We start from the raw sequence: 25,546 nt of genomic DNA on the forward strand, positions 1-25,546 counted from the left end.
CGGAAGAAAGAGAGACACATCATATTGTCTAGGTATAGTAAAGGATCGATGGCTAGATGAGCAACTGTTACCGGGTGCCGGAAGGGCGTGGGGGAAGGGCCAATCGTAAGTTCGAATTGTCGGATCGCGGCAGGCCGTTTTCGTCAAAGACGAGCACAAAGTGGTGCGGGCAAACCGAGCTTACGTTAGATGATTCGTACAGAAACGTTTCCTGTGTCTTCGATTTCCGCCACCCTTACTCGCCTTGTCTCACCCATGCCCGGATTCGATGGTTTCGGAAACGCGGCGAAGTGGGGCCGTCCCGGCGGAGGCCCCGAGTGAACATGCGGCCCGGACACCGGGGTCCCTTCAGAAGCAGCTTGTTCACTAGGTACCGAGATTTGATACATGGAAAATTATGGATGAATATTAGAGTCAGTCAACATCAGCTCTCAAAATCCAACCTCGGGATGGGTGAAGGTGATTTGACTTCTGACCTATATGTCTCTGGCGAGCCGCGAAGATCATTGAGTAAGGTATCTACCTAAGTAGATTCATCTCATCATGCTAAATATTTCCACGCGTTTCTCTCCGTGAAGTCTCCAATTCACTCGACGGAAATGTTCAAAATACATCTAAAAGGGTCATTGTTGGATTCAAATCGATCAGCGTGTCGTCAAAGCGAAAGAATCCGTATAGAATACTGTGTTGACTGTATAATGGCGTGCTCTTGAAACGTACCTTTAGGTCTCTTGCCCAATGATTGCTATCTGATGGGGGAAGATCATACGTCCGTACTCATCAAAACATCGGAAAGTGCTGGTCTAGAACGGCTACGCAGCGAGTGGGCCACTCTTCGGGTTCTCCCAGGAGCTAGTTCCCGTTTCGAAAGGCCGAAGCCTATAAACAACCTGATTATTCCACGTGCTGCCCCGGGTCTAGTTCACCACATTGGTCTCGGCGCGGCTAGTCTACATAGATTAGGACTGCAGCCAAATGGTAGCGTGAGTGATCAGGATAGAGCGGCTTAGTCTACGTAACTATGTGCTGCGATGTGGCGCGGATCGCACAGACTGGTTCCATGGGCACCGTTCCGGCCCGTCAAATCAGCTGCACGGGTACGGACGAAACGGAGTGCGCGAAACGTATGCGCGGAGTTTGGCTGTTTTGAACCCTTTACTACCTGTAGATAGGCTCACAGTGGCACCAAACTAAGGCTCGTAAGGGCTCAACGCATCTTGTGTTTTATTTGAAGAATTCCGCGGGCCGTTGTCTTTTCGGCTTCCCGAACTCGATCCCGATCGAGGAAGGGCCGCAAATGAGAGGCATCCGATGATATACTTTACCGGCGCTCTTTGAATCTAAGAATGAATTCGGCGAGCGGGGTGTCAGATCTTGAAGCAGGCGGTGACACGGGTGATCTTTTGCATCCAAGACAATACTCCACGTTGCAGGGGAAACAGCAAGTCAGCCGACCAAGACACTCATCTCAGACCCCTGATGCAATGAATATGCAGAACCCGCTTGAATGGTCCACCTCGATTCAATTGATGTTCTCTCTATAATAGTTGGCACCGGCATTATCTTCACAATGAGTTCATGCAAGCCATGTCCACATCGTTATGCATCCCTTTGGAGGACGCCTGCCTTGCTGTACTTGTGTTCTTGCAGCGCTTTCACGCATGTGCAAGAGGATCTAGGGTCGGCCGATGGGCGCGACTTTCAAGGATAAAGTTGGAGCACTTCCGAATCCGGACGATGAATTCGGTATCGTACGTATGTTTAGTTCGAAATCGGATAACGGAACCAGGGCTAGTATGGTTCTCATCTTACGCTAGGAGTCAGTCTGTCTCAACTAGCCCACGCAGGAATTCAGCTCTTTTTCCATCCTCTTTTATAATTCCAGACGCCCACTTTCTTGACGGGGTTCAACAACGTGCGTGAAGATGTGACGATGGATAATGGCTCACTTTCCGACCCCAAAGGCGGTAACAATCATTGTATGTCAGATCTCAGATTATGAATGTCGGGGCCTTGGAAATCGGAACATGATCGCTGACCTTTCTGGCACGAACGTAGACGACGGGATGGGTCACCATCTTGACCGCCGGCGCAGTACTAGCTGCTTCCCTTCATCTCCGAATCAATATCCAAGGGAGGAAATTACAAATTAGCGATTACTTCCTATGCCTAGCATGGTGCTCTGCAGTTGTAACTGCCTCATTCGATATACAGTTCACAGTCATGGGCGCTTTGCATCAAAATATCAAAATCAATCTCGATGGATTCGACGGAAACGACGACGAAGTTATGCTAATTATGAGGGTAAGAAAGAACACCTTCTTCATGATCAATTCAGTTGTACTGACACTCCGTGCCTGAAAGTTGTTTTGGGCCAGCAGCATACCATTCTTCACAACATTTTACCTCTGCAAAGGAGCCCTTCTCGCCGTCTACATTCAGATATTCCCCATTTTTATGTACTATCGACGAATGATGTTATGGACTGCTATAATATACGTTGGGCTGGCGTACTTGGTCAGCATGATTTTGCTTTTCACTATTTGCCTGCCCCTTAGTAAGAACTGGTCAGTCAATCCGACAGAGAGAAATCCCGTTTTCAGGCATTGAAACTGACTTCAGCTCTCGGCCAGGTCTGTCGAAGATCGGGTCGTAGGAACAGAAAATGTTATGTGCTCGGCTTCGTCTCCCGCAATTGTGTTCCAAGTCGGTTGGGCATTGCATTTCTTCGGGGATATTCTGAGTAAGTAAACAGAGACCCTGGTATTTCAGCTCAAAGATTTCCTGACTTTCTACAAAGTTTTCTGCCTTCCTTGGCTCATCTTACCTGATTTGAAGATCAAGAGAGCCCTCAAAATCGGCGTTTATTGTACCTTTGGTCTCGGCATCATCAACATGACCTTCTCTCTCGTTCGCTTCATTACGATTCAGACAGCATCGGTCGAGGCCTTGCCTTTCGGTTTGGTTGGTGAGTATTTGAACATGCTGCATGTCTCTATAGGCTCTTTGATACGTGTGCTGACGGCTGAGTCGCAGAACTTTGGAGCGAGCTAGACGTCAATATTGGTCTTTTAGTCGCGACATTACCATGCCTAAGACCATACTTCCGATCGAACCGAAACGCTGGCTATTCGGACAAGTCTAACGCTTACAACTACAAATCAACCGTCAAGACGCTGCAAATAACACGCATGAGCAGATTTGATGTCGTCAGCGAGCCAGCGTACGACCTCAATGTCGACCTTGAGCATGTTGCGGCTTGCTCAACCACTACGCAATCACAGAAGTCCAGCGAGACGGTGTAGAATCCTGGAGATGCAGAGATTTAGAAGACAGCTTGATGATACCCCAGTGCCACCAGAAGGTAGGCCAGCATTTGAATAAGCGTGGTTAGGTAACGAGCATGAGGCTATATCAATTGAAATACACCATCGAGGTGTTGATGGACATAATAAATGTTTTATGACCAGTAATACCCAAGAATCCTTCATATTCCTGTGCATACATTCAGCTGATATGCTCCTTCTCTTCACTCCTTGGTATTCTGACGAAGAAACCACATATCAAAGCGCCTGTCAGAGCGGTCGCCAGGCTCAGCCACCAGATGGAACGCAGGGCCATTAAGTCTAGGGAACCCCCCGGCTGCCCTGTGATCTTTTCCCCAATAGTGTCTCCCAATGCCGCGAGTACAGCGGTGGACAGATTTTGCGCAGTGATGACCAAGCTTCCTGCAGCACCTTGGTACGATCTGGGCACGTTCGACGTGATGAACACGGAGACAGCTGCGAACGACATATCCGGCCCAAATGTGCTTACGATGAAGCAGGGAAATGAGAGCGCCCAATAAAGTGTACCCGCTTGTTGAGGTAAGAAGAAAGCAGGGCCTGTGGCAAATGCAAGCATACTTCCCATCATGATAACGTGTCCCGGTATTATATGAAGCGTCTTGGATACAATCCACGACGCAAGGGTTCCGCTTACACCGATAGGGAGAAGATAACATGCGACAATGATGGGTGGCTTTTGCTGGATGGTAAGCAGAAAGCGCACCGCATAGAATTGCCAGGCTCCGGCATAAGCACCGTATCCTAGGAAATAGGACGAGATCAAAGGAAAGAATCCAGGAGTCTTCCAAAGGCGATTGTCGATCAGCGGCCGCCGTACGCGGCTCTCAATGAGACCGAAGCTGGCTAAACAGGCAACTCCGATGATGACAAGGGTGTAAGTGTATGGAGTCCACTGCGCAGGCGATCCTTGAGTGAGACCAAAGATGAGCAATCCGCATCCAAGAATTGCTGCTGCAGCTCCAATGTAGTCAAAGTCCTTCAAAGACAATGATTCATTGGGGAGAGAAGGAATACACCAGATAGCGGCGACGAGGCATGCCAGAGACAAGATGGATGTTGACCCGAATATCCAAGGCAAATGTGTACTTAACGCACCGCCCTGTATGAACCCGATGGCAAACCCGAGGGGAATCATGGCACCCATCAAAGAAAATACTCGGTTCTTCCGTAGACCGGGATTGTAAACCCTCCCGAGCATGCTCATTGCCGCGGAGCAAAGGGTTCCAACGGCCAAGCCAGACATTGCTCGAGCGACGAAGAATAGTATTATTTTCTTAGGTATGACAGAGAACGCACCGATAAGATTCCAAAGAGTAAGCCAGATGAAGGCCGCACAGGTGAGATGTTTCGGACTAATAAGATCTGCCAAGGAGCCCGAGATCACAACGGAAACTCCGTTAGCGACGAGATATGAACCGATAAGCCATGGTGTATTGAGCGAAGTCGTTTTCAGAGCGTCGATTAAAGTGATTTGATTGACAAAGATATGCGAAAGATGTATTGCAAACAGCAGCTGGCCCATAGAGCATATGCAGACGAACCCGATTTCTTCCGCGAAGGAGGCGAACTCTCGAGGGATGGCAGAGGCTTCTAGTCGACGGGTGATAGCTGATACTCGAGTTTCCGTCTCCATGCCATCGTCTATTGGAGCCGAGCCAAGTTCCATTGCATGGGGTTGAGTGGTTGTTACTGTGGTCGACATGACCAAGGAAGCGTAATCAAAAGAAGAAGTTCCTAGTCAAAATTGGCAGCAAAGAGCTTTGGATGTATCTCCAGGCAGGCTGGGATTCTTCAATGGATTGATGCCTTTCTTATTGGAGATCATGTCCCTGAGATTCTGGATGTGATTTATCAGCCATGATACATTACAAATCGTGTTTTCTATTAACAATCCGGGGGGGAAAAAACTCAGGTGACGTAGAGATGGGGCTCAAAAGCCGAAATCGCGGCCGGCTACTCGGTTTCTTGAGTACGCCCTTTGGAACACCACCATAAAGCCGAAGTCATTTTACACGAAGAAATTTGTCGAATAGAGTTCGATTCTTTCGAAAAGCTGTAAATACGGTAGGATATCAAGTCAATACGAATGGTTTGGAATAGATTTTGATCAAACTTGGTCACCGGTAAGAGCGAGACAAACGCGCCCAGGAAGAATTGCTGTTAAGGTAAGATGCAAGAAATTCTTTGGATCTCTATTGATGCTAATTAAATGATTCTATACTTGAGGTCAATTGACCCCGGGCCCTCAGACTCTCGGCTCTTCTTTCATATAGCTCAGATGCGAATGCATGACCCTGCCATCCTTCACAACAGCCAATATAGACTCCTGAGACTTGTCCAGGATTGTGATATCATCCAGAGGGTTACGATCTAGAATCAATAAATCTGCCATGAATCCTTCCTTGACCTGGCCAAGCTTGTTTTCTTGGCCAAGCAGCTTGGCGGCATTGATAGTGGCGCTTTGCAGAATCTGAAGAGATGTCTGGACTTGACTGCGAATAGAGAACTCTTTCGACTGAGCGAAGTGAGTTGGACCCAGCAGATCTGTTCCGAAACATACTGTGACACCGACCTCAGTTGCCATCTTGAGTGTAACTAAGCCCTGTTCAAGTACAGTGGTGACTTTGGCCTCTGACTCAGCATCTAGGAAATGTGACTCCTTTGATACGAAGTGAGTGACAAGCGTCGGCGTGAGAAAGGTCCCCGTATCCGCCATCAATTTTGCAGTTTCGAGATCGATCAGGTTGCCGTGCTCAATACCCCTGACGCCCTGGTTGATGGCCTGTGTCACTGCCTCTGTGGTATAGCAGTGACTCGTGACATATGTCTTTGCGTTATTTGCGACGGTGACTATAGCCTTGATTTCGTCGTCAGAGAACTGAAGCTGATCGATGCGGTCAGTTGGACTGGCAACGCCACCACCGCCCATGATCTTGATGAAGTCTGCACCTTGGCGCAGCTCGTCTCTAGCAACACGGTAGCATTCCGGCACCCCATCTACGATTCGACTGATGCCCGAAACAGCGCCGCCGCAGCAAGGGATGGTGTCGTGTCGCCCTCTCATGTCGCCGTGGCCGCCAGTCTGGGACAGAGCCTTTCCAGAGATGAAGAGGCGCGGACCGGGATAGATGCCCTCTTCAACGGCCTCTTTCATGGCGAGAGTTGCACCACCGCAGTCTCTGACAGTAGTGAACCCGCGCTGGAGCATTGACTTCAGAACACTAGGCTGCCGCAGAAGGCTTTTGGTTTCAGTCATATCTCGGTACGACGCCAGACTGGCTGCGCCTGGTGTAACTGCGATGTGGACATGGCAGTCGATCAGACCGGGGCAGACATATTTTCCCTCAAGATCGATAATGTTCTCTGTCTTGATCTCAAGACTATCCGACTTTGCTGGCTCGCCTGCTTCAACGGAAATAATCTTGCCGGCGGACAGGGCGATAGTGGCATTGCTGCTGATCGATCCATGAACAGGGTCAACAATTCTGCAATTTTTCAGGAGGTATGGTTGCTGCGGATCAAGCTTCCACGGAGTGATGTACTTCGACATGTCCAGACCAGAAGACTCGGGTTTTGATTGTGTGGTGACCATGGTTGTGTGAGAATCACCGGACAGTTTTTGACTAGGTTAATACATGCCCATGTCTGACGATAAGTCACGCATGGAGAGACTTAGATATACATTTTGACGCGCTTGCCATCCACCACCGACACATGATACGAAGAAAACATGAGACGAACCAAAGTATGAAAACGTCACAGGCAGTCGGAACAGAAATGATTTGGGGCGTTTAAATGATGCGACTTCCGGTGAGCAGACGATGTTGAAGAATCCGGAAGTAATTCAGGCAGGGCGGATGTTGAGACATTCCGTCTGCGGCTTGAGAAGTTCGTGGTGTGGACCCTTCCTCACCGGTGAACATCGGACGCATGCGGCGACACACATGGTCTAACTTCAAGACCCGCTCGCCGAATGCCATCTTCAGTTAGCGTGTTATATGCGAGAATACGAAAGCGTTCTCGTTCAGCTTGAATCTCGAGTCATATCCTCGGCTATCAGTCCTACATTGGTGAGTGGTCGTTTTTCAAGCACCGGTTCGGCCAGATCGTTGGGGCTGGACCATGGTGCTGATTCAGTGATTCCGATCTTCCAGGTACATTTTCGTAACCCGTGGGTGAGAGGCTGTTGGGCGAGTGCTAATTGGATGTGACTACAACTTGACCGAAGATGCATCGTTACCTACCTTGTCGTGTGAGATGTGGTGTATGCTCCAAACTGCCTTGTTCAGTCTAAGCGGGGCGATGGCGGACTTCTGACGGGCCAGCGCACCCTGGCATTCATCAGCTTAGGTCTCTGACGGCTCACGTGCAGAGGAAACAGTCTTTTCACTAGAAGAGTTCGGATGCGTTCGAAAAGGCTCGTCAATAGCGAGGGTATGGTCTGACTAAAGGATGTTACTGGCGATTTAAATGTCAATTTGTCATGGTTGCAAATGACAATATGTACAAATTAGTAGTCTTATGTGATGGCCTAGATTGAATCTCGAGAGACAAACAACAGGACGTTTTGTTTCGAAAGAATGCAAACAAAAGTCTATGCGTCAATGCCATTCGCCAGAACGGCCGTCTGTAATCTATCTGAGCAACTCGGCAATAGCCAAGCAACTTGTTGTGCGGCAAGATAATCGAAGGGATGTACAAAAGAAATGTGATCATCACTAGGACATCGCTTTTACCAATTACAAGCGAACACCGGCTTGACCGATGACAGCCTGACAGGGCCATCAACCACCTGCACGGAATACCGGCATGGAGAAGAAGAAATAGGCTAGACCCGAAGACATGGCATTTGAAGCAGCCCTGTCTCTTTTCACAATAGATTCCCACAACGCGATCCGTCCACGTGGGATCCGAAGTGGAATTCTGCTCACGAACAGGCCGTGCAATCTGAAATACGGCACCGCCCGCAATATCGCGACTCATGTCCACTATCCACTCCGGTCCAGACTCGCGGCCAGTAACCATCCCTTTGGGTTAGCATTGACTATTTAGTGAAACGTTGAACTTTAAAGCTCCCAATTGGCACGCTCCTCCACCAAGGGATAAACCCAAAGTCGGCAACAAACCGTACGACGCGGATACAAGCCCCCTTGACAGGATGACACCTATAAATTAATGCAGGAAGCCGGGGAGCCGACGAAGCACAGTCCGCTGCTAGTATAGAGTAGGAGGCAGAACAGGCCCATTGTGAACCTCTGTGGCTCCGTTTCCCGATCGCGTTTCCGCTTGCTCCGCGCTCCTAGCGCTACTTTGACAAATTAGAGGGCAGAATTCCCCCGTGTAGTCTCACATGGCAGAGAAAGGGGGCTGTTATTGCTGAGTGGCGGGTTTCTGATAAGTTGCAAGAGCCATTAGTCTTTAGGGATGATACCCCAAAGAGTTTGTCATTCGGGTGAAATAGATTAATGAATTGAGTATTGTTTCTTCTGTGGGATGCCGCATGGCTGACAGTATGTCAGCCCGTCCCTTGAGACCTTCTTCATTTGGTTGCGTGCTTTAAAGTGATTGGGACAAGCATCGTGGGCTTCCTGGTATAAATCGAGCTGGCTTTCCTGCGATCTCTTCCCAACCAGCCTTCCATCCAGTTCATTCTCACTTGACTTCCAGAATCATCCCCTCCATCCATCAAGATGCACGGTCTCATTTCTCTCGGTACGGCCCTTGCCGTCATGGTTCAAGGCACCACCGCTGCCACGAGCGCTGTTGCAACTTGGTATGGTGGAAACCTGAACGGAGGTAACTGCCTGTTTTCCGGTTACACGTTGCCATCAAGCGTCCTGGGTACTGCCTTGTCCTATACCAACTACAACGGAAACTGCGGTACTTGCCTCAATGTGAAGGGACCCAAGGGTAACACCATCAAGGTTATGGTGAGTATCAATAATCTCTTTCGATCACATCTACGAGCCATTTTAACTCGGTCTTAGGTCGTCGATAAGTGCCCCTCAGGTTGCGGAAACGGCCAACTCGATCTCTTCCCCGACGCTTTCGCCAAGCTCGACGATCCCAATAAGGGACAGATCAGCGTCTCATGGGAACAGGTTCCTTGCGGCATCACCTCACCCTTGATCGTCCGAAACAAGGAAGGAACTTCGAAATATTGGTATGTGTCTTTTATCACGGCAGTGACCCAGATAGTCTGACTTACATAACTCCTAGGTTCTCCATGCAAGTTGTGAACCACAACTACCCAGTCACCAAGTTCGAAGTCAGTACCGACAGCGGCAAGAGCTGGCAGCCCACCGTCCGTCAGGACTACAACTACTGGCAGAAGAGCAGTGGTGACGGCTTCCTTGTGGACACAGTCAGCGTCCGCGTCACCTGCTCCAACGGTAAGCAGGTCGTCGTAAACAAAGTTGGTACCAAGGAGAAGGCCTCCTTCACTGCATCGGGCAACTGTTAGAAAGGGATCATTGAACAGCCTGCCTCAGGGAACATCCGATTTTCGTACCCCTAGGCTCGGCGTGTTTCTTTAATTGACACACCACGACTCCTCAGTGGGAAGTTTTGTACATAGCCTTTACTTCTTGCACATAATTTGACAGTACATACCTTTCGAATGGCACCATGAATCTGGGTTAGACCGGTAATTTGGATCCCTTTTGGGTACTACGTCTTCTTATATCTTCACGCGATCTCTGCCCCCGATGCATGTGTAGCATTCACTCGCGTGGATAGCGGGAAACCAACTCTGAAGGCCTCGTAAACAATGTAAGCGGTACACCATACTTACTGTTACATCGAGTGCTTTGTCCTGTTAAAACACCAATCAAACAAGGACAAATGCTCTATAAATTTGTAGGTTCCTGTTTACCAAAATCCTTTGCCCTAGGTAAGAGATTCAGTTTTAGAAGATATCGCGTAGACATAGACGAGAGCTTTTGTTTTTAGACTCCAAGCTGTCAACGAGAGCGACTCTGAGGCAGGAGGTAGTCCATTGCAACGTCCTACTCGCAACTCAACAATACCAAACAGAGGCCACGGCAAATGGTCATTTGTTGCTGCGTTTTCAGTGCTTGCAAGCCTTTACAGTGCAGTCAAAAGCATGTTCAGTAAGGTAGGTAGTCTATGCTGCCTTGCTTTAGCAAACAGGTGACTAGAATTTGCATCCTCGTGAATGGAGAGACCCTGATGCCGTGACTTTGCTCCGAGCCATGGCATCGGTAGAGTGTCCCGTTACAGTAATTTGTGGCTAGAGTGCAGGCGGGCCAGGAAGCCGAGTCAAGGAGCAATCTTCGGCCCAGTGAACCGAGCTGAGGGGCCCTACTGCTCCGCGCTATCGGGTTATCAAGCAGTAGGAAGAAGACAAAGGTCTAGTATTAGTCAATGCCGAAAAGAAATTAAAAGATATTTAAGAAGAAAACAGAATGCCACGTTCAATTAAGGACAGAGTAAACTCAAGCCTGAGTTGAGCGGAGATACTGACTTTGGGAGACTGGCTTCTGACTTGTTCAAAGCACGCTAAGGTGCGCCACAATCATCACTGTGGCTGGAATTGGAGATGCAATCAACATGTCTCCGCACCTCATTCCATCTCGAGATTGACAATTACAAGACTTCAACGAGAGAAAGTAGACAACATAGGGCAAATGCACCCATGAGACCTTTTTGTGAATAATTGAAAATACCGATGTGATGGCTGGCGAAGGCGAGAGTCCAAGCAGCTCAGCCGAGCAAGAAGCTGAGACGGCAAACTCTGTCCCGCGCGGCAAGCGAGCGAGCAACGCGTGAGTGCAGCAACCTCCAGGCTCGGCATCCTCGGATGTGAGAGCAGGTATCAGTCAATCGGATTCTAATGATAATTCAAGTTGTACGCGGTGCCGTGAACGGAAGGTGAAGTGTTCGGGCTCATTACCTTGTGCGAATTGCCTGCGCAAGTCGGTGGAGTGCGTCTTTGATAAAGAAGATCGGAAGGTTGTCGTATCCGAGAGGTAATCCAGACCCGCTTTTACGTGTCTTTTGTTTTTCTTTGAAGCCCAAGATCTAACTATCTGAAGGTTTCTTAACGAGTTGAAACGCAAGTCGGGATATGGCGTCGAAGGGGAAATATCGACTTCACCGACAGCGAAACGATCTCGACATCATCGGTCCACGTCGCCCGCTGATGCTGGCCTTCGTGATGGTAAGCCTTCATCTTGTATCGCGTTACTTAGTGGGATTTCACTTATCATAATAATTGCTACATGTAGTGGTTGATGAAACAACAGCACCAGTGTTGATAGAGGTCGGCCACGGAGCCTCGCCGCCGGCACGTAGTTTCAGTCTCGACGACGGCACGACTATCGTCGGCGGTGAGGATGGCCCGGAAGAACGCCGTGGTTTCTCGAACATGCGGAATCCATTAGCGAGCGGACCATCAAAGTTCCTCACGGATGCAACAGGTAGAAGGAGTGAGTAACTACTTGGCGTCATCGTTGCTTCTTTCAATCTAAGCGGCTTACAGGATGGCTGGGGCCTTCATCAACTTGGGCATATAGCCGACAGGTACTAAACATGATCCAGGGTCATCTCGGCCAACACGAATCTCCAGAGGTTCCTCTCAATGTTGATGCTGAAGCATTCAAGCTGGGCTGGCCCTCGTCTAGAGGCATCACCCCGCAAGCCACAGTTGACATTCCCTCCCTAGACTATGCTCTCTATCTCACGAATACGGTCAAGTTTCACCTCGGGCAGACATACCATCTCTTTGACGAGGAAAGCTTCATGACTGGGCTTCACGATCTCTACAGAACAGGACCGAAGCTGGAACCGACGGTAGATTCCAGATTGTGGTATATCCAATTCCTCATCATCATGGCTTTCGGGAAGGCTCTTTTAGTCCCTGGAAACCCAAATCAGACCCCTCCTGGAAGTGGTTTGGTGACGAGGGCTCTCGAGCTGCTTCCTGATGTTCATGGACTATATCAAGACCCTGTGCTATCCGTAGAGATACTATGCGGTCTTGCTCTATACTTGCAGTCGGTAGACCACAGAAACAGTGCTTATACCTACGTGAGTTGATGGCCAGCCTTAGTCACTTGCCGAGCCTTGTCGCTGATTCTAGCAGATCGGTCAAGCATTTCGGATTGCCATTTCGCAAGGGTTACATCGAGAACCACTAAGAAACCAACTCAACGACAGCGAGGCTAACAGACTCCGCTGCGTCTGGTGGACCCTGTATATCTTAGACCGCAAGATGTCATCCCTTATGGGCGCTCCCAATTCGATACAAGATAGCGACATCACCGTTCAACTGCCAAGATCAGACCCGGTTGTTCACAAGTATAAGGCACTCGGAATCCACGTTGTCTTGTCTCAGCTGCTTGCCAAGGTGTTGAATAGTGAGTTTAGAGAGCCCACATACAGGACTGGAACTCTCTAACCGAGACATAGCTGTATACGGCGTAGACGGAAAACTCGATCCTTCCTTTCTGAAGAGTGTCCAGGAAGTTTTAAGAGACATGGCAAGGCTAGCACCTCAGCTTACGGCGGGGTTCGAGTTCAAGTTCAACAACTCTGAGCCTGCGTCCAGGGTTTCCGCTACGCTGAACTTATGTTATCACCAAGTAAGTGAATTTCGAGAACCTTACTAAGTGTCTGGAAGCTGACTATCTCAAGTGTGTCGTTCTTGCCACACGCCCAATCCTCATGTGCCTCTTACAAGATGTCCTAGGAAGGCGAGGAAATTTGAACAGAGGCCTAGCGAGCCCAATCAAAGCACTCTTGAAGACATCATCAGATTCGGCAAACAAATCGCTTCGGATTCTGTCAACATTACAGTCTCAGCACCTACTAGGTAGGCATACATATGATCTACGAGCGGTCCTTACATGAACTGATGTGCTAGTCAGAATCTTTCCTCCCCTTTGACTTGGAGCAGGCGTTCTCATCAGCTTTCGTTCTTACTTTGATGACCTCCATGCCAAGTCTTTCCGAGCGAGATAACCGCTATATGCAAACTACGACTGATATCCTTGATACCATGATCGCGCGCGGTAACGTTGTGGCCCGGTGCCGGAAGGAAGAGCTCGAAAAGCTCCAAGAGATGCTGTGTCTCGCTCAACGTCAGCTCCATGCTCCACCGTCAGTTGCAGGTGACGGCAGCAGCGGTATGCAGGCTGAGAATCAGTCTTCACTGCGCATAAACGCCGGTGACCTTTCATTATCAACCGAGCAACCCACAGAAGCCGGCCCGGCTACTGGCAGCACAACAAATGGGCTCGCTTCAGAACAGATGCTGTCCATAGCGGGCTTGCTCGATTGGGAGCCGAATATCGCCGCTTTCGACGACGATCAGCTCGCGGGGAGTTGGTTATGGACCGAGGCGATTGCCCCGGATTTTGATTTTAGCGGGGGCTTGCTATGATTGACTAATAGGACACAAGACTGACCCTCGGATGTGTGCTTCCGAAATCAGGTCTGGAGGAATCAAGACAGCTTACGAAACTAGGCTCGCTGAAGAAAGAAACGCTTCGGAGAGAGGGTCGGATCTGCAGATAGAGACAATCTAATCCCGCGGGGTAATCGTCCCATCGACGACGGCCAACAGCCGGCTTCAACACGTAGCTCAATATGCAGGTACTAAGGTAGTGAAGGCGCCAGGAGAAACCTTGCAACAAGCCCAAGTTAGATGGCGAGACTCTTATCAACTAAACTTGAACAAGACTCCGCGACATTCCAGTTCTCCAGATAGGGGCTTGTCCGAGTCAGTTGACTATCTGATACCAGCTTGCGGGTTGACAATCCGAGGATTTCTCCCCGCGTTTTCGACGCCTCGGGACCCACTCCCGAATCGCTTCCCCGGACCCACGGACTCGAGATAGTGACCAAGACTGGGGTGTCAAGGACTTATCTGGCAATTGACTCAAGTGAAGGCTCCGATTATCAGACTTTGATATAACACTGGCTGTTCCGGCCTGGTGCTTCTGGGTTCATAGACACAGGAACTGGTCAACTTGGGTAAACTCTTTGAGTTTCTGTCGAGAAACAACACTCCAAAAATTTGGATGTTGCCATTTTTGCAGCAGTAGACACACCAACTCTAACAGTCCAACTTCAGACAAGTCAACGATGGACCAAGAGAAGATGGAACCTGCGGGCTTGGAGAACCTGTGCCATCAACAAAGTGCGAAGATCGGCCAAGTCGAAGATCCATACATCCAGCCCGGCTATGACCTTCACAAACGTCTCGAAACGCGCCATGTCACGATGATTGCGCTTGGCGGTGCGCTTGGAACAGGATTGCTGATTGGAACGTAAGCTGTCTCCCCGTACGAAAAGTTACCGCCCTGGCGTTCGTTCTAACTCACCAATTTACAGAGGCTCGGCTCTAGTCAAGGCAGGCCCAGCCGGCATCCTCATCGACTACTCCATCGTCGGCTGCATCGTCTTCCTCGTCATGGCCGCCCTCGGCGAAATCATTTCCTACATGCCCCTCTCCCACGGCTTCGGCGGCTACGCGACACGCTTCGTCGACCCGGCTCTCGGCTTCGCGACGGGCTACTGCTACTTCTTCAAGTATCTCCTCGCCACGCCTAATCAACTCTCTGCCTTTGCCCTGATCATGAAGTTCTGGGTAGGGGACCGCGTCAACCCGGCCGTCTTCATCACCATCGCCCTGGTCCTGATTCTCCTGATCAACAGTATCAGCGTCAAGGCCTTTGGCGAGTTCGAGTTTTGGCTCTCATCTCTGAAAGTGGTCATCATGATTGGCGTCATCCTGCTGCTCTTCATCCTCGCCGTGGGCGGCGGTCCCACCGGCGACCGTCCCGGCTTCAGGTACTGGTCCGACCCGGGTGCTTTCGCCGAGTACAAGGTCGATGGTGCCCAGGGCCGTCTTCTCGGGGTCTGGAGCGCCATGGTGGCCGCCGTATACGCCTTCTCCGGCACGGAACTCGTCGGCGTCACAGTCGGCGAGGCCAAGAACCCGCGTCTGTGCATGCCAAAGGCTGTTCGCCTGACCTTCATGCGCATCGTCTTCTTCTACATCATCTCCGTCTTCCTGCTGGGCATGGTTGTCCCTTATAACAGCGCCGAGCTCGTCTTCGCAGCTAAGGCCAAGACCAGTGCTGCGGCCTCGCCGTTTGTGGTGGCCATCACCATTGCCAAGATTAAGGGGCTCGATCACGTCATCAACGGTTGTCTTGTAGTTTTTGTCTTCTCGGCTGCGAACTCGGACATTTACATCTCGTCTCGCACGCTGTATGGCATCGCTGTCGATGGCAAAGCCCCTCGTATCTTTTCCAAGACTACCAAGGCCGGCGTGCCCTTCGTGGCTTTGGGTCTATGTGGTGTCTTCTGCTGTCTGGCGTACATGTCTGTCAGCTCCGGTGCCGCAACCGTCTTTGGCTACTTGACGAACGTCGTCACTGTCTTTGGTAAGTCTATCTTGATGCTTGAATGAAAAGACCAACACTAACGCGTAATGTACCATAGGTCTGCTTACATGGATGTCCATTCTCGTCTCCCACATCTTCTTCTGCCGCGCCCGCACCGCCCAACGAATCGATGCTGCCTATATCCCGTATCGCGCTCCTCTGGGCTCTTGGGGCTCCTATGCCGCCCTCGGCTTCCTCATTGTCCTGACCTTGACTAAAGGTATCGAAGTGTTCGTCGGCACTTTCGACTATAAGAACTTCATCGTTCAGTACATTGGGATCCCTGTCTACCTGATCTGCATTTTTGGGTACAAGATCTTCAAAAAGTCCCATCGCGTTCGGGCTGAGACAGCCGACTTGGTCACGGGCGTGCCAGCAGAGACTGTTGCCGAGGAGAGAGCAGCGCTTGAGGCAGAAAGAAGGGAAAAGGAGGTAGCGATGGGGAAGAAGAGTGCATTTGCTAAGGTTTACCGGAAGGGGTTCTCATGGCTATTCTAAGACGAGTTAATAACATGTAACACTCCCATGCGAAACCTAAGGCTATACGCATTACACATAGTCAGTAGCATTATTTGGGCAAGTCGAATCTTTCAAAGCGGTCAGTTCGTTCCGTGTATGGGACATTTATGTGTGCAAGTTCCCCCATCGATCTCTCGACCCATTCAGATCGGGTGCTCAATCACAACTTTCTCCAGCGAAGCACCGCCATAGGCCACTCTCTGGATCTCCCGTAACCCGGCTTCGCCACCCTCGACAACAGTAATATTGGGGTGCTTCGGAGCCCTTTCGGCAGAGCCCAGAACATGTTCCATGACCCTACGCAAGCGAACCGGAAATTCAGCGTCTTGCGGGTGACCCATGGCACCAACGCTACCAACGGGCCGGTAGCACGTGCAGAAACCAAAAGCCGGATCATGGGGCATGGGTTGTGTGCACGCAAGCTTGATAGACTTTTCCTCGACGCCTCCAGACAAGCTCCTACGGAGAAGCGTCGGCGTAGACGTCTCAGGGTCGGCGTTGGGGCCATGCAGACCGCTGCCAACAGTATCGAAGCCGGTAGTCAGGCTCACGCCGATATCCTTGGCAGCAGCCCGTATATCGCCAGTCACATCGGGGCTCTTATAGTCGAAGCAATGTGTAGCCCCGAGCAGCTGTAGCGCGGCGTGGTTCTTGACGGACGCAGTCGTGAAGATAGGATTGAATCCTGCCGCCTTTGCGAGCTGAATGGCCGCGACGCCGACGCTGCTGGCCCCGCCCCAAATCAGTATCGGCTTGCCGGTGCCATCAGTCCCGGTGACGCCCGCGGCGGGGAAGGCGAAACCGAGAATGTTGAAGATGGCGTCGGCGGCGGTCTGCGTCGTGAGAGCCAGGCCCCCGGCGTCTTTGAGAGCGAGGCCGGGAGGCAGCTTAAGGATAAGATCACTTTCGACGATGGCCTTGTCTTGATGTGTGCAAGCCGAAGATCTTTGGGGAAACCCGACAGGCGAGATACCGAGAACGGCGTCGCCGATTTGCAGGGTGGATTCGGGCCCGACTGCCTCGACGATGCCGGCGAACTCGAAGCCGGTGACGAAGGAGTTGAGGCCTACGTGAAAGAAGTTGAGGTCGCAGGGGTTGATGCCCGAGTACTTTATTGAGACGAGGGCTTGAAGTTTTTGAGGTGTATAGTCATCCGTGACTTGCTTGATGGTGAGTTGGCCATCGGCACCTAAGTAAATTGAGCGAGACATTTTTTGTAAGTTGTTGTTCTTGGTGATGCTGGTAACTTAGCTCATCTTAACATGAACCTCTCGCAAAATTGTGAGGTTTTATATCTGACTATTCAATAATTAAACGATATACAAAGAGCTCGTATGGCTCGGCCTGGACATCACAATGGGCCGCGACCATCGGCGGTTCCCACTGTTAATGTCCGCTTCTCTCGGGATTATGAAAGAATACTGTCGTTGCGCCGAACGCCCCATGGCACCGGACTTAAGAACGTGCTGGGGTTGTCTAAAACGGCGGCAAATAGATTGGGTTTGTCTATGTGATCGATCAGTCGAAAATGATGAACCTTGGACAAGGCCGGAAGACAGACGATTATGCGGCCGACCGGAGCTACCCGGGATGCTCATCCGGAGTAGCCCTTCGGTTCAACGCCGGTACTTTCGGAGTCCGTGGCTAAAGATAGGCTAGAGGGCTTGCACACAGCATGATCAGACAAAGCTTGACGTTTAGCTTTCAGTCAACTCTGCAATTTGTTCGTTGATGATTTCTTTTCTTTTTAACTGTGAAAAACCTCCGCATCAGAATATCATGTCCTACTACGTACACCCGGTTGGCAATCGCCAAGAAAATATTATGTTTAGCCCATGCAATTCTACAATAACCAATGAACAGATCTTTTCCTCGAAACGACAACCCTTAGTTGTTGCTGAACGTCGGCTTCTTCAACAAGTTGCACCGAGCAACCGACGAGCTTTACAAGCTGAAAGAGCTTAGGTTTGAATACAAGAGGCAAAGTCGATCTTTGACATCATCAGAAAGGGGAAGAAGCCCCTACTTCCGCGGATTGAGCTATAGGATGTTTAGTTTCGTGCAATTATTTAGCTAGGGTATCTACAGGGTTGCATAATTATCACCGATATGGCAATTCCAAATGGTAAGTTCTTCATCTCCATCACCAAAGTTCAACAGACCAAATCAAATTCCCCTCACCCCTCCAGACTCCGTGGTTTGACATCCACAACCTTGTAGATCGAGCTGGATGCCTGGAGCACAACCCACGTTCGAGTTCTGCACACTTTGCAGATCTGGATCAAGCACCCGGAGTCTGTTGCTTTTCCGCGACAGGCGGTGCAACAGGCGCATACTGCGACGGCACGAGACCGCCTCCAGGCTGCGGCGAGAAGACCTGGATCGTCCCGTCGTAAGGCCTCGTGGCGACCTTGTTCTTGCAGTTTGAGCAAGTGTAGTGCATGTCCTCACACCACCCCGCGATGCAGGGCACGCATGTAAGGCAGATGCAGAGGAGGCAGCACAGAGCACCGGCAACCCTGAGTAAGTCCGTGTATTAGCTAAACTGGTTCATGAAATACTCCCATATGATCAAAATTAACTTACATTTGCATGGCAGTACCCTCTTTTGCAATGACCGTCTGCGTCCGCTGTTTGCAAAAGGGGCAGTCGATCCATTGCGGCTCGTCGCCCAGCATGTGCAACGGCGTGACGGTCGCTGGGTTGGCGAGGGGGGTAATGGTCGGACCGCCCTTTTGTTGAGCGGGCATTGGTGTTGCTGGTTGTCTGCCCAATTTATCAGTATTTTCTAAGAAGATGACGGTGCTCTAGGAGACACTTACTCAAGCTGCACTAGGTTCGCTGGCATCTCTCTGGCAGGGGCAGGACCGCTTCCTTGCACAGTAGATGTCACTGGTGATTCTCTCTCATAGGCTGGCGCCGGCTCTTGAATGTCGATCGCCGGGGGAGGAGCAGTCTTTTGTTCCGACATCTTTGATTTTGAGGTCTGGTTAGTGGTGTAAGATAACAAAATTGCTGAATTGTTGGATATCACGGCTGTACGGTCTGTAAGTCACTACAAATGACTTGGATAATTGAGGAAAAGTTGAAGGAAGATAGATCAATGTTGAAGAGAGAGACTAAAGGAAGAAGATGATAAAATACAGACTTTTGAGATGACGAGCACTTGTTCCTTTTCCACTTCATGTAAAACTCTCCCTCCAGGTAAGATTGCCTCCAGTGCGCGTGAGCACTACCAAGGTGGCACTAACAGCGGCACAGCATCACAGGAATCCACAATCAGGCAGAACCGTAACATCGACAACGATCGCCATTGGTGCTTACGGGAATAGACTCGCTTGGCAGGGGACAGATGTCTCTCCCGGGTCGCCCCCCCAAGGCTCTACGAGTTGGTGTGGGCGGCGCAGCCCTACAACGAGGGCGATTGCGCCTCGTGTATGAAATGTGAGGGTTGTGCCGTTGTGGTAACCAGGGCCAGAGCTGAGAGACACCCCGGGAATCTTACACCCACGCGCTTGGGATGACCAGATGATAGGTGGTCTTACCTGCCTAATGCAGTTTCAATGGCGAAGCAATATCCGATGTTACACCACTTGCTCCCGTCCTCCATAATAATAGTGCAGGGGGAGCAGACATGACGATCGGATAGCGCAGCCTTACTTCGACTTCACGAATCCAATGACTTTTCTGACACAGCCTCTTTCTTATGCAGTAGCGCTCCTTTGAACTTCATCACCACTCTAATTCAATGATCAAAAGTCGGTCCGTTGATGCAGCTGGGAGTCCACGTTCAGGACATGTTGATGTAGTCCCACCAACCCACTGGCCTCTTTGAAAGTCACCCCAGATGGACTGAGCATCCACAATTCCAACATCGAATTGCCATCGCAACCTCAAGATGCGCTTAATTAAAGCTTCATCCATACACAGCAGCAACCTCCAGCTCGTCGACTTCAACCCCGATCAGCTCCCCCGGTACGCCATTCTCTCGCACACCTGGGGCGACAACGAAGTCATCTACGCCGATATTAGAAACGAAAATGCCGCCACCAAGCCAGCTTTCCAAAAGGTCCGCTATAGCTGCATTCAAACCCTAGCAGACGGCCTCGAATACGTCTGGATCGACTCATGCTGCATCGACAAAAGCAGCAGCGCGGAGCTCTCCGAGGCCATCAATTCCATGTACGAGTGGTACATGAAGTCAGAAGTCTGCTACACTTACCTCTCTGGCGTCCCCGCCACCGTCGACCCTGTCAAGACGGACGGCGCGTTTGCCTCGTGCCGGTGGTTCACGCGCGGCTGGACGCTTCAGGAACTAATCGCCCCGGCCGAGATGGTCTTCTTCTCCGAGGACTGGGTGAAAGTCGGAGAGAAGACGACGCTGAGCAGGCCTCTATCCGTCATCACAGGCATAGACGAAGACATCCTCACGGGCCTCAGACCCCTCGAATCAGCGAGCCTCGCCAAGCGAATGTCCTGGGCCGCGCACCGGCAGACGACGAGGCCAGAGGATGTGGCCTACTGCCTGATGGGCCTCTTTGGCGTCAATATGCCCATGCTCTACGGCGAAGGCGACCGCGCCTTCCTCCGCCTCCAAGAGGAAATCATGAAGCAGTCCGACGACCAGTCTCTCTTCGCCTGGGTCGACCTCTCCGCCTCAACCGAGACCTACCACGGCCTGCTGGCCAAGTCGCCGGCCAACTTCGCCTACTCCAACTCCATCATGCCCTACCAAGACTGGGAGCCGCGGCCGCCGTACTTCATGAGCAACCGCGGCCTGCGCATCGATCTACCCCTGACGCTGCGCGACCAAGACATCTTCGTCGCCGCGCTCGACTGTCCCGCGCCGCCGGACTACGAAGACTCTACCTTCCTAGCAATCTACCTCAAAAAGATTTCGAGCGGCGGAGATCAGCAATTCGCCCGCGTGCGGGTGAACCAGTTCGCCAAAGTCCAGGAGCGAGGGAACAAGCAGACGCTCTACGTGCGGCAGACGTTCAACGGCGTCGCGGACGCGGAGGGTGTGTTTCCGCAGCACATCATCCAGCTCCGAAAGGGTCCGCCGCGTGACCAGTACTCGGTGCTGAATCTCGTGCACTCCAAGGAGGCCGACAGAGGGGACCGGCCGGCGGCGTGCACGTCGAGCAGGGGTTCCGGAAGGGACTTGATCCACACGGCGACGGGGAAGACGATTGCTTTCCGCATCCCGAAGGCGGCGGGCCAGCTCGCCGGGGCCGTCACATTCGCGCGGACGGACGGGTCCCGGCTGCTCATCATGTTCGGGTCCACGGACGGCATCCGAGCCGGGTTCCACGCCCGCGAGCTACCGCCTCGTTTCCCGGGCATGAACCAGAACCAGAACCAGAACCAAGCAAAGAGTACGAGCTCATCAAAAGCAAAGGAGAACCAACAACAAGAACCACCAGAAGTCACCTTCTCATTCGACGACTTGCAGACGATGTTCCGGCCGACCCCTGCGGGCGTCGACGTGGAGCTGGAGCGGTTCCGGGTGCGCGTCGACGTGGAGACGGTGATTGCCAACGCGAGCAAGTACCTCATGGCCGACGTGCTCATCGAACCCGTCAACCGGCCGTGGGACCCGTTTGAGCCGCTGGACGCGGCTCTCGAATGGTACGAGGGGGCGACGGGGCGGCAGAATCGGGGGCAGGCTGCCGCAGCTCAAGCGGCGACGGCGCAAGCGACGGCGACTACTAGTACTAGTGTGAAAACGAAGAGAGCCTCTTCTGGGTGGAGGAGGTTGATATCGTGAGTTATGTCTGGCTTCGATGAGATTGCATGTTGCGATAGCTAGGACACAAGAGGACTTGGATATGAAGGAGGGAAAAGGGGCACATGAATCGAGGGAGATACTACATGGCTGAAGAGAGTATACTGGCGTTCAAGGTGTACATGCTAGCATTCTATAGGTGATTGAATTTCAAGAATTAAGATAGGGCAATATGCCCCCTTTGATGTCATAAAGTCCGGTATCATGTTCAGTTAACAACGGTATCAAGAGTCAAGCTCCGAAATCTCTCCCTCTTTCCTTGCTTCAGGGGCCAACCTAAAAGGCATCAGCGACTTACAGGTAGAAGTCCCCTTATCCTCTCTAAGAGCCCTTTCCACAACCACCATCACCACGTGCCGGCAGAGATGGTAGAAAGGTCAAGATCAGTATGTGCTGACCTTGCGGTTGCTGACATTGCACGCGCTGACGATGCACGTGGCTGGTCCGCAACAGGTGCAATGATCAAGGTCCAACTGCTTCAATGCTAAGGCATGGAAGAGATAAGAACTAAAACTTGAACATGGTGGATTAAAAGAGAGGTGATCCTGGGAAGCCCCCTCTTGAACTCGGTGGTGATAGGTATTGCTATCGCAAGGTACCGGGTAACTTTCGTCGACTCATACCATCCATCACGTGACCCTGAATGACTCACCAATACAGAGCTCTATCACTTCTTAGGTAATCGACATAAATTGGAACTCCCTCCGATACGGAGCAGCTCTTAGCTAACTTTTTTTGAAGTTACTCAATTCAACCCCTCTAGATACCCCATATACCCCCCCGCGCCAGATACCAACGCAGTCATCATGGCACCTGGAAAGACGCCTGCAGAGAACATGCTTTGGGGTGGCCGCTTCACAGGTAAGCTTGTTTTTCCCCCAATAAGTTCAATTGGCAAGTTCAATTGCAGTTGTGCTAACCCAGAAATGAATAGGCGGCCTCGATCCCCTCATGCTCAAGTACAATGCGAGTATAGGATACGACAAGCTCCTGTTCAAGGAGGATATCCTCGGCAGCATCGCGTTTGCGCGCGCCAACGCAAAGTCCGGCATCATCACCAACGACGAGTTTTCCGAAATCGAGAGGGGACTCCGGGAGGTGCAGAAGGAGTGGGAGGCTGATACCTTTGTCATCATGCCCAACGACGAAGATATCCACACTGCCAACGAGCGCCGGCTCGGCGAGATCATCGGCAAGGACATCGCCGGCAAGCTGCACACCGGTCGCAGTCGCAATGAGCAGGTCGCCTGTGACATGCGCCTGTGGCTGAACAACCAGATCAAGGAGATTGAGAGCCACCTGGTCGCCTTTATCGAGGTGATTGCCGCCCGCGCCGAGGCAGAGGTGTAAGTCTGAGCATCACCCCGCAAATCCGGCAACCTCCCCTTGCTGATCTTTCAAATAGTGGCATTCTCATGCCTGGATATACCCATCTCCAGCGCGCCATGCCGGTCCGGTGGTCGCAGCACCTGCTGTCGTACGGCTTCGCCTTCCAGAGTGATCTCGACCGTCTGCGCGAGGTTTCCAAGCGCGTGAACAGGAGCCCGCTCGGTGCTGGCGCTCTCGCCGGCAACGGCTTCAACATCGATCGCGATATGATGGCCGAGGAGCTGGGCTTCACAGGCCTCCTGTGGAACTCCATGGGCGCCGTCGGCGACAGAGACTTCGTCACTGAGTTCCTGCAATGGGGTAGCATGTTCATGCAACATACTTCTCGATGGGCCGAGGATCTCATCCTGTACTCCTCTTCAGAATTCGGCTTCATTTCAATCGCCGATGCGTACTCCACTGGAAGTTCGTTGATGCCGAACAAGAAGAACCCGGATGGCTTGGAGTTGTTGCGCGGAAAGGCTGGTCGAACCTTTGGCCACATGGCCGGCCTGATGATGACCCAGAAGGGTCTCCCCAGCACATACCAAAAGGATTTGCAGGAGAGTTGGGAGCCCATGTTGGACCACGTCAAGACCATCTCTGATAGTCTTCAGATCGCACAGGGCATTCTCGTCACTCTGACCGTCAGGCCAGAGCGCATGAAGGCTGCCCTGGACCCTTTCATGCTGGCTACCGATCTGGCTGATTACCTCGTGCGAAAGGGCGTCCCCTTCCGCGAGACGCACCACATTTCTGGCCGATGCGTCGCCGAGAGCGAGAAGCGCGGTATCCCGATGAACGAGCTCTCGCTGGAGCAATTGCAGGCTATTGACAGCCGATTTGGGGAGGATGTTGCGCAGACGTTTGACTATGAGAGGAGCGTCGAGATGAGGGCGTCCAAGGGTGGTACGAGCCGAGCGAAGGTTCTGGAGCAGGTCCAGGTTCTTAAGGGCATGCTTGCTTAGAGAGGTGTTTGATAGCTGGGACTCAAGAAGGGCAGGTTCTAGAGGGATTCAAAAAAGGCGTATTGGTAGAAAGGTGTTAGGTTCCGAAGTAGCCCGTCGGAGGGACTAGAAGGTTGAGGTGGTTTATCAAGGCGATTTTGAGCAAGCGTGATCAAAGACTGAGCGAAAGCGGCTCCGCCTACTTGGCTGGCCTGGGCCAAGCCTCGTCCAGTTTTCTTCTGGCTCTCAACGGATAGAAAAATAAAACAGAATCACATACTTATCAAACAATCAAACTGTTCAAGCATTCACCAATTGCTATTAACACCGTCATTTTTGAGATAAACTTCGAGATCTCAGTGTTATAGAATAGCCTTTCTCTTCCTCGATCAGGTTCATAGTCAAGCTCAATGGCCTCAAGGTGAGAAAAGCTTAGTAGACACAACCTCGTCCAGATCTCGTGGTAGACTACCCGCCAACTAGCCCAAGGTAAGTATTAGCGTACCGATACGTGAAAGACGAAGAGAAAAGACCCGACCCACACAGCCACTCGCTGACCGCCGTTTCCCACGGTCCCCCTTCCCCGCCCATCCTTCCGGCCCCAGAACCCGGCCGGGTGCTTTCCCACCCCCGTCCTCTGCGCAGCGTAGCGCCGTAGCCTCCCTCACAGGCTCACAAGCTCACAGCTATACGTGAGAAGTCCAATCGGTTCCAATCGGGTAGAAAAGTCGGGCAGAGGAAGGAAATCGGCTCAAACTCGCAACTCTCTAATTTTGAGGTACAGGAAATGTACCCGACCTATCCTTCGAGTTACATCGCTCGTCACCAAAGATTCTTAGGGACGAAAAATGCACCGAAAAAGCTGAACTACCCGCTAATTATCGCGCCTTGCTGTAAGGTATCATTGTGCCATTCAGTCGTTGGAGGAAGGCTCGCACTCTTGGGAGTCAAGTATCATACCTGAACCGCTGTAAGCGAATGCGCTTGCTGACCCTGCCTATTCACCATCATTCGATTCTTTAGTATAGTTGTACACATGCAATTCGCAGACGCATAGACGCAGCGTGGAAGAAGAAACACGTGCAAATCCCACCCCGTCTCGTAAATTCGGCCGGCGAATCGGTGTCTGCCCGCCTCAAAATCACCCGGAGACTCGACCCG

At 51.5% G+C, this 25,546-nt stretch overlaps 11 protein-coding genes across 11 annotated transcripts; 6 read left to right on the forward strand and 5 right to left on the reverse strand.

Annotated features, from left to right (window-relative positions):
* Positions 1 to 1,940: 1,940 nt before the first annotated feature.
* Positions 1,941 to 3,305, forward strand: CABS01_08896 (uncharacterized protein; the record flags this gene model as incomplete). Its single annotated transcript, XM_060542254.1, has 6 exons — positions 1,941 to 1,979; positions 2,059 to 2,304; positions 2,365 to 2,567; positions 2,634 to 2,743; positions 2,801 to 2,968; positions 3,037 to 3,305. The coding sequence occupies 6 exons, from the start codon at positions 1,941 to 1,943 to the stop codon at positions 3,303 to 3,305; spliced, it is 1,035 nt and encodes a 344-aa protein (XP_060401144.1).
* A 202-nt stretch (positions 3,306 to 3,507) lies between these two features.
* Positions 3,508 to 4,590, reverse strand: CABS01_08897 (uncharacterized protein; the record flags this gene model as incomplete). Its single annotated transcript, XM_060542255.1, has 1 exon — positions 3,508 to 4,590. One exon carries the CDS (start codon positions 4,588 to 4,590, stop codon positions 3,508 to 3,510), a length of 1,083 nt encoding a protein of 360 aa, XP_060401145.1.
* A 1,002-nt stretch (positions 4,591 to 5,592) lies between these two features.
* Positions 5,593 to 6,939, reverse strand: CABS01_08898 (amidohydrolase; the record flags this gene model as incomplete). Its single annotated transcript, XM_060542256.1, has 1 exon — positions 5,593 to 6,939. One exon carries the CDS (start codon positions 6,937 to 6,939, stop codon positions 5,593 to 5,595), a length of 1,347 nt encoding a protein of 448 aa, XP_060401146.1.
* Positions 6,940 to 7,820: 881 nt separating this feature from the next.
* Positions 7,821 to 8,372, reverse strand: CABS01_08899 (uncharacterized protein; the record flags this gene model as incomplete). Its single annotated transcript, XM_060542257.1, has 1 exon — positions 7,821 to 8,372. One exon carries the CDS (start codon positions 8,370 to 8,372, stop codon positions 7,821 to 7,823), a length of 552 nt encoding a protein of 183 aa, XP_060401147.1.
* A 665-nt stretch (positions 8,373 to 9,037) lies between these two features.
* Positions 9,038 to 9,810, forward strand: CABS01_08900 (rare lipoprotein A; the record flags this gene model as incomplete). Its single annotated transcript, XM_060542258.1, has 3 exons — positions 9,038 to 9,277; positions 9,335 to 9,510; positions 9,567 to 9,810. The coding sequence occupies 3 exons, from the start codon at positions 9,038 to 9,040 to the stop codon at positions 9,808 to 9,810; spliced, it is 660 nt and encodes a 219-aa protein (XP_060401148.1).
* A 1,232-nt stretch (positions 9,811 to 11,042) lies between these two features.
* On the forward strand, positions 11,043 to 13,752 carry CABS01_08901 (uncharacterized protein; the record flags this gene model as incomplete). Its single annotated transcript, XM_060542259.1, has 8 exons — positions 11,043 to 11,134; positions 11,405 to 11,529; positions 11,597 to 11,797; positions 11,851 to 12,398; positions 12,454 to 12,727; positions 12,780 to 12,952; positions 13,005 to 13,182; positions 13,238 to 13,752. 8 exons carry the CDS (start codon positions 11,043 to 11,045, stop codon positions 13,750 to 13,752), a joined length of 2,106 nt encoding a protein of 701 aa, XP_060401149.1.
* A 704-nt stretch (positions 13,753 to 14,456) lies between these two features.
* Positions 14,457 to 16,261, forward strand: CABS01_08902 (amino acid permease; the record flags this gene model as incomplete). The annotated part of the gene is made up of 3 exons (XM_060542260.1): positions 14,457 to 14,641; positions 14,706 to 15,763; positions 15,822 to 16,261. The coding sequence occupies 3 exons, from the start codon at positions 14,457 to 14,459 to the stop codon at positions 16,259 to 16,261; spliced, it is 1,683 nt and encodes a 560-aa protein (XP_060401150.1).
* Positions 16,262 to 16,425: 164 nt separating this feature from the next.
* Positions 16,426 to 17,493, reverse strand: CABS01_08903 (uncharacterized protein; the record flags this gene model as incomplete). Its single annotated transcript, XM_060542261.1, has 1 exon — positions 16,426 to 17,493. The coding sequence occupies one exon, from the start codon at positions 17,491 to 17,493 to the stop codon at positions 16,426 to 16,428; it is 1,068 nt and encodes a 355-aa protein (XP_060401151.1).
* A 1,070-nt stretch (positions 17,494 to 18,563) lies between these two features.
* Positions 18,564 to 19,253, reverse strand: CABS01_08904 (uncharacterized protein; the record flags this gene model as incomplete). The annotated part of the gene is made up of 3 exons (XM_060542262.1): positions 18,564 to 18,801; positions 18,869 to 19,048; positions 19,105 to 19,253. 3 exons carry the CDS (start codon positions 19,251 to 19,253, stop codon positions 18,564 to 18,566), a joined length of 567 nt encoding a protein of 188 aa, XP_060401152.1.
* A 927-nt stretch (positions 19,254 to 20,180) lies between these two features.
* On the forward strand, positions 20,181 to 22,052 carry CABS01_08905 (HET domain-containing protein; the record flags this gene model as incomplete). Its single annotated transcript, XM_060542263.1, has 1 exon — positions 20,181 to 22,052. One exon carries the CDS (start codon positions 20,181 to 20,183, stop codon positions 22,050 to 22,052), a length of 1,872 nt encoding a protein of 623 aa, XP_060401153.1.
* Positions 22,053 to 22,876: 824 nt separating this feature from the next.
* Positions 22,877 to 24,406, forward strand: CABS01_08906 (argininosuccinate lyase; the record flags this gene model as incomplete). The annotated part of the gene is made up of 3 exons (XM_060542264.1): positions 22,877 to 22,931; positions 23,005 to 23,416; positions 23,476 to 24,406. The coding sequence occupies 3 exons, from the start codon at positions 22,877 to 22,879 to the stop codon at positions 24,404 to 24,406; spliced, it is 1,398 nt and encodes a 465-aa protein (XP_060401154.1).
* Between the last annotated feature and the right edge of the window lie 1,140 nt (positions 24,407 to 25,546).

This window comes from Colletotrichum abscissum, assembly GCF_030869225.1.
Source record: "Colletotrichum abscissum strain IMI 504890 chromosome Unknown Scaffold_20.1, whole genome shotgun sequence".
NCBI lineage: Eukaryota > Fungi > Ascomycota > Sordariomycetes > Glomerellales > Glomerellaceae > Colletotrichum > Colletotrichum abscissum.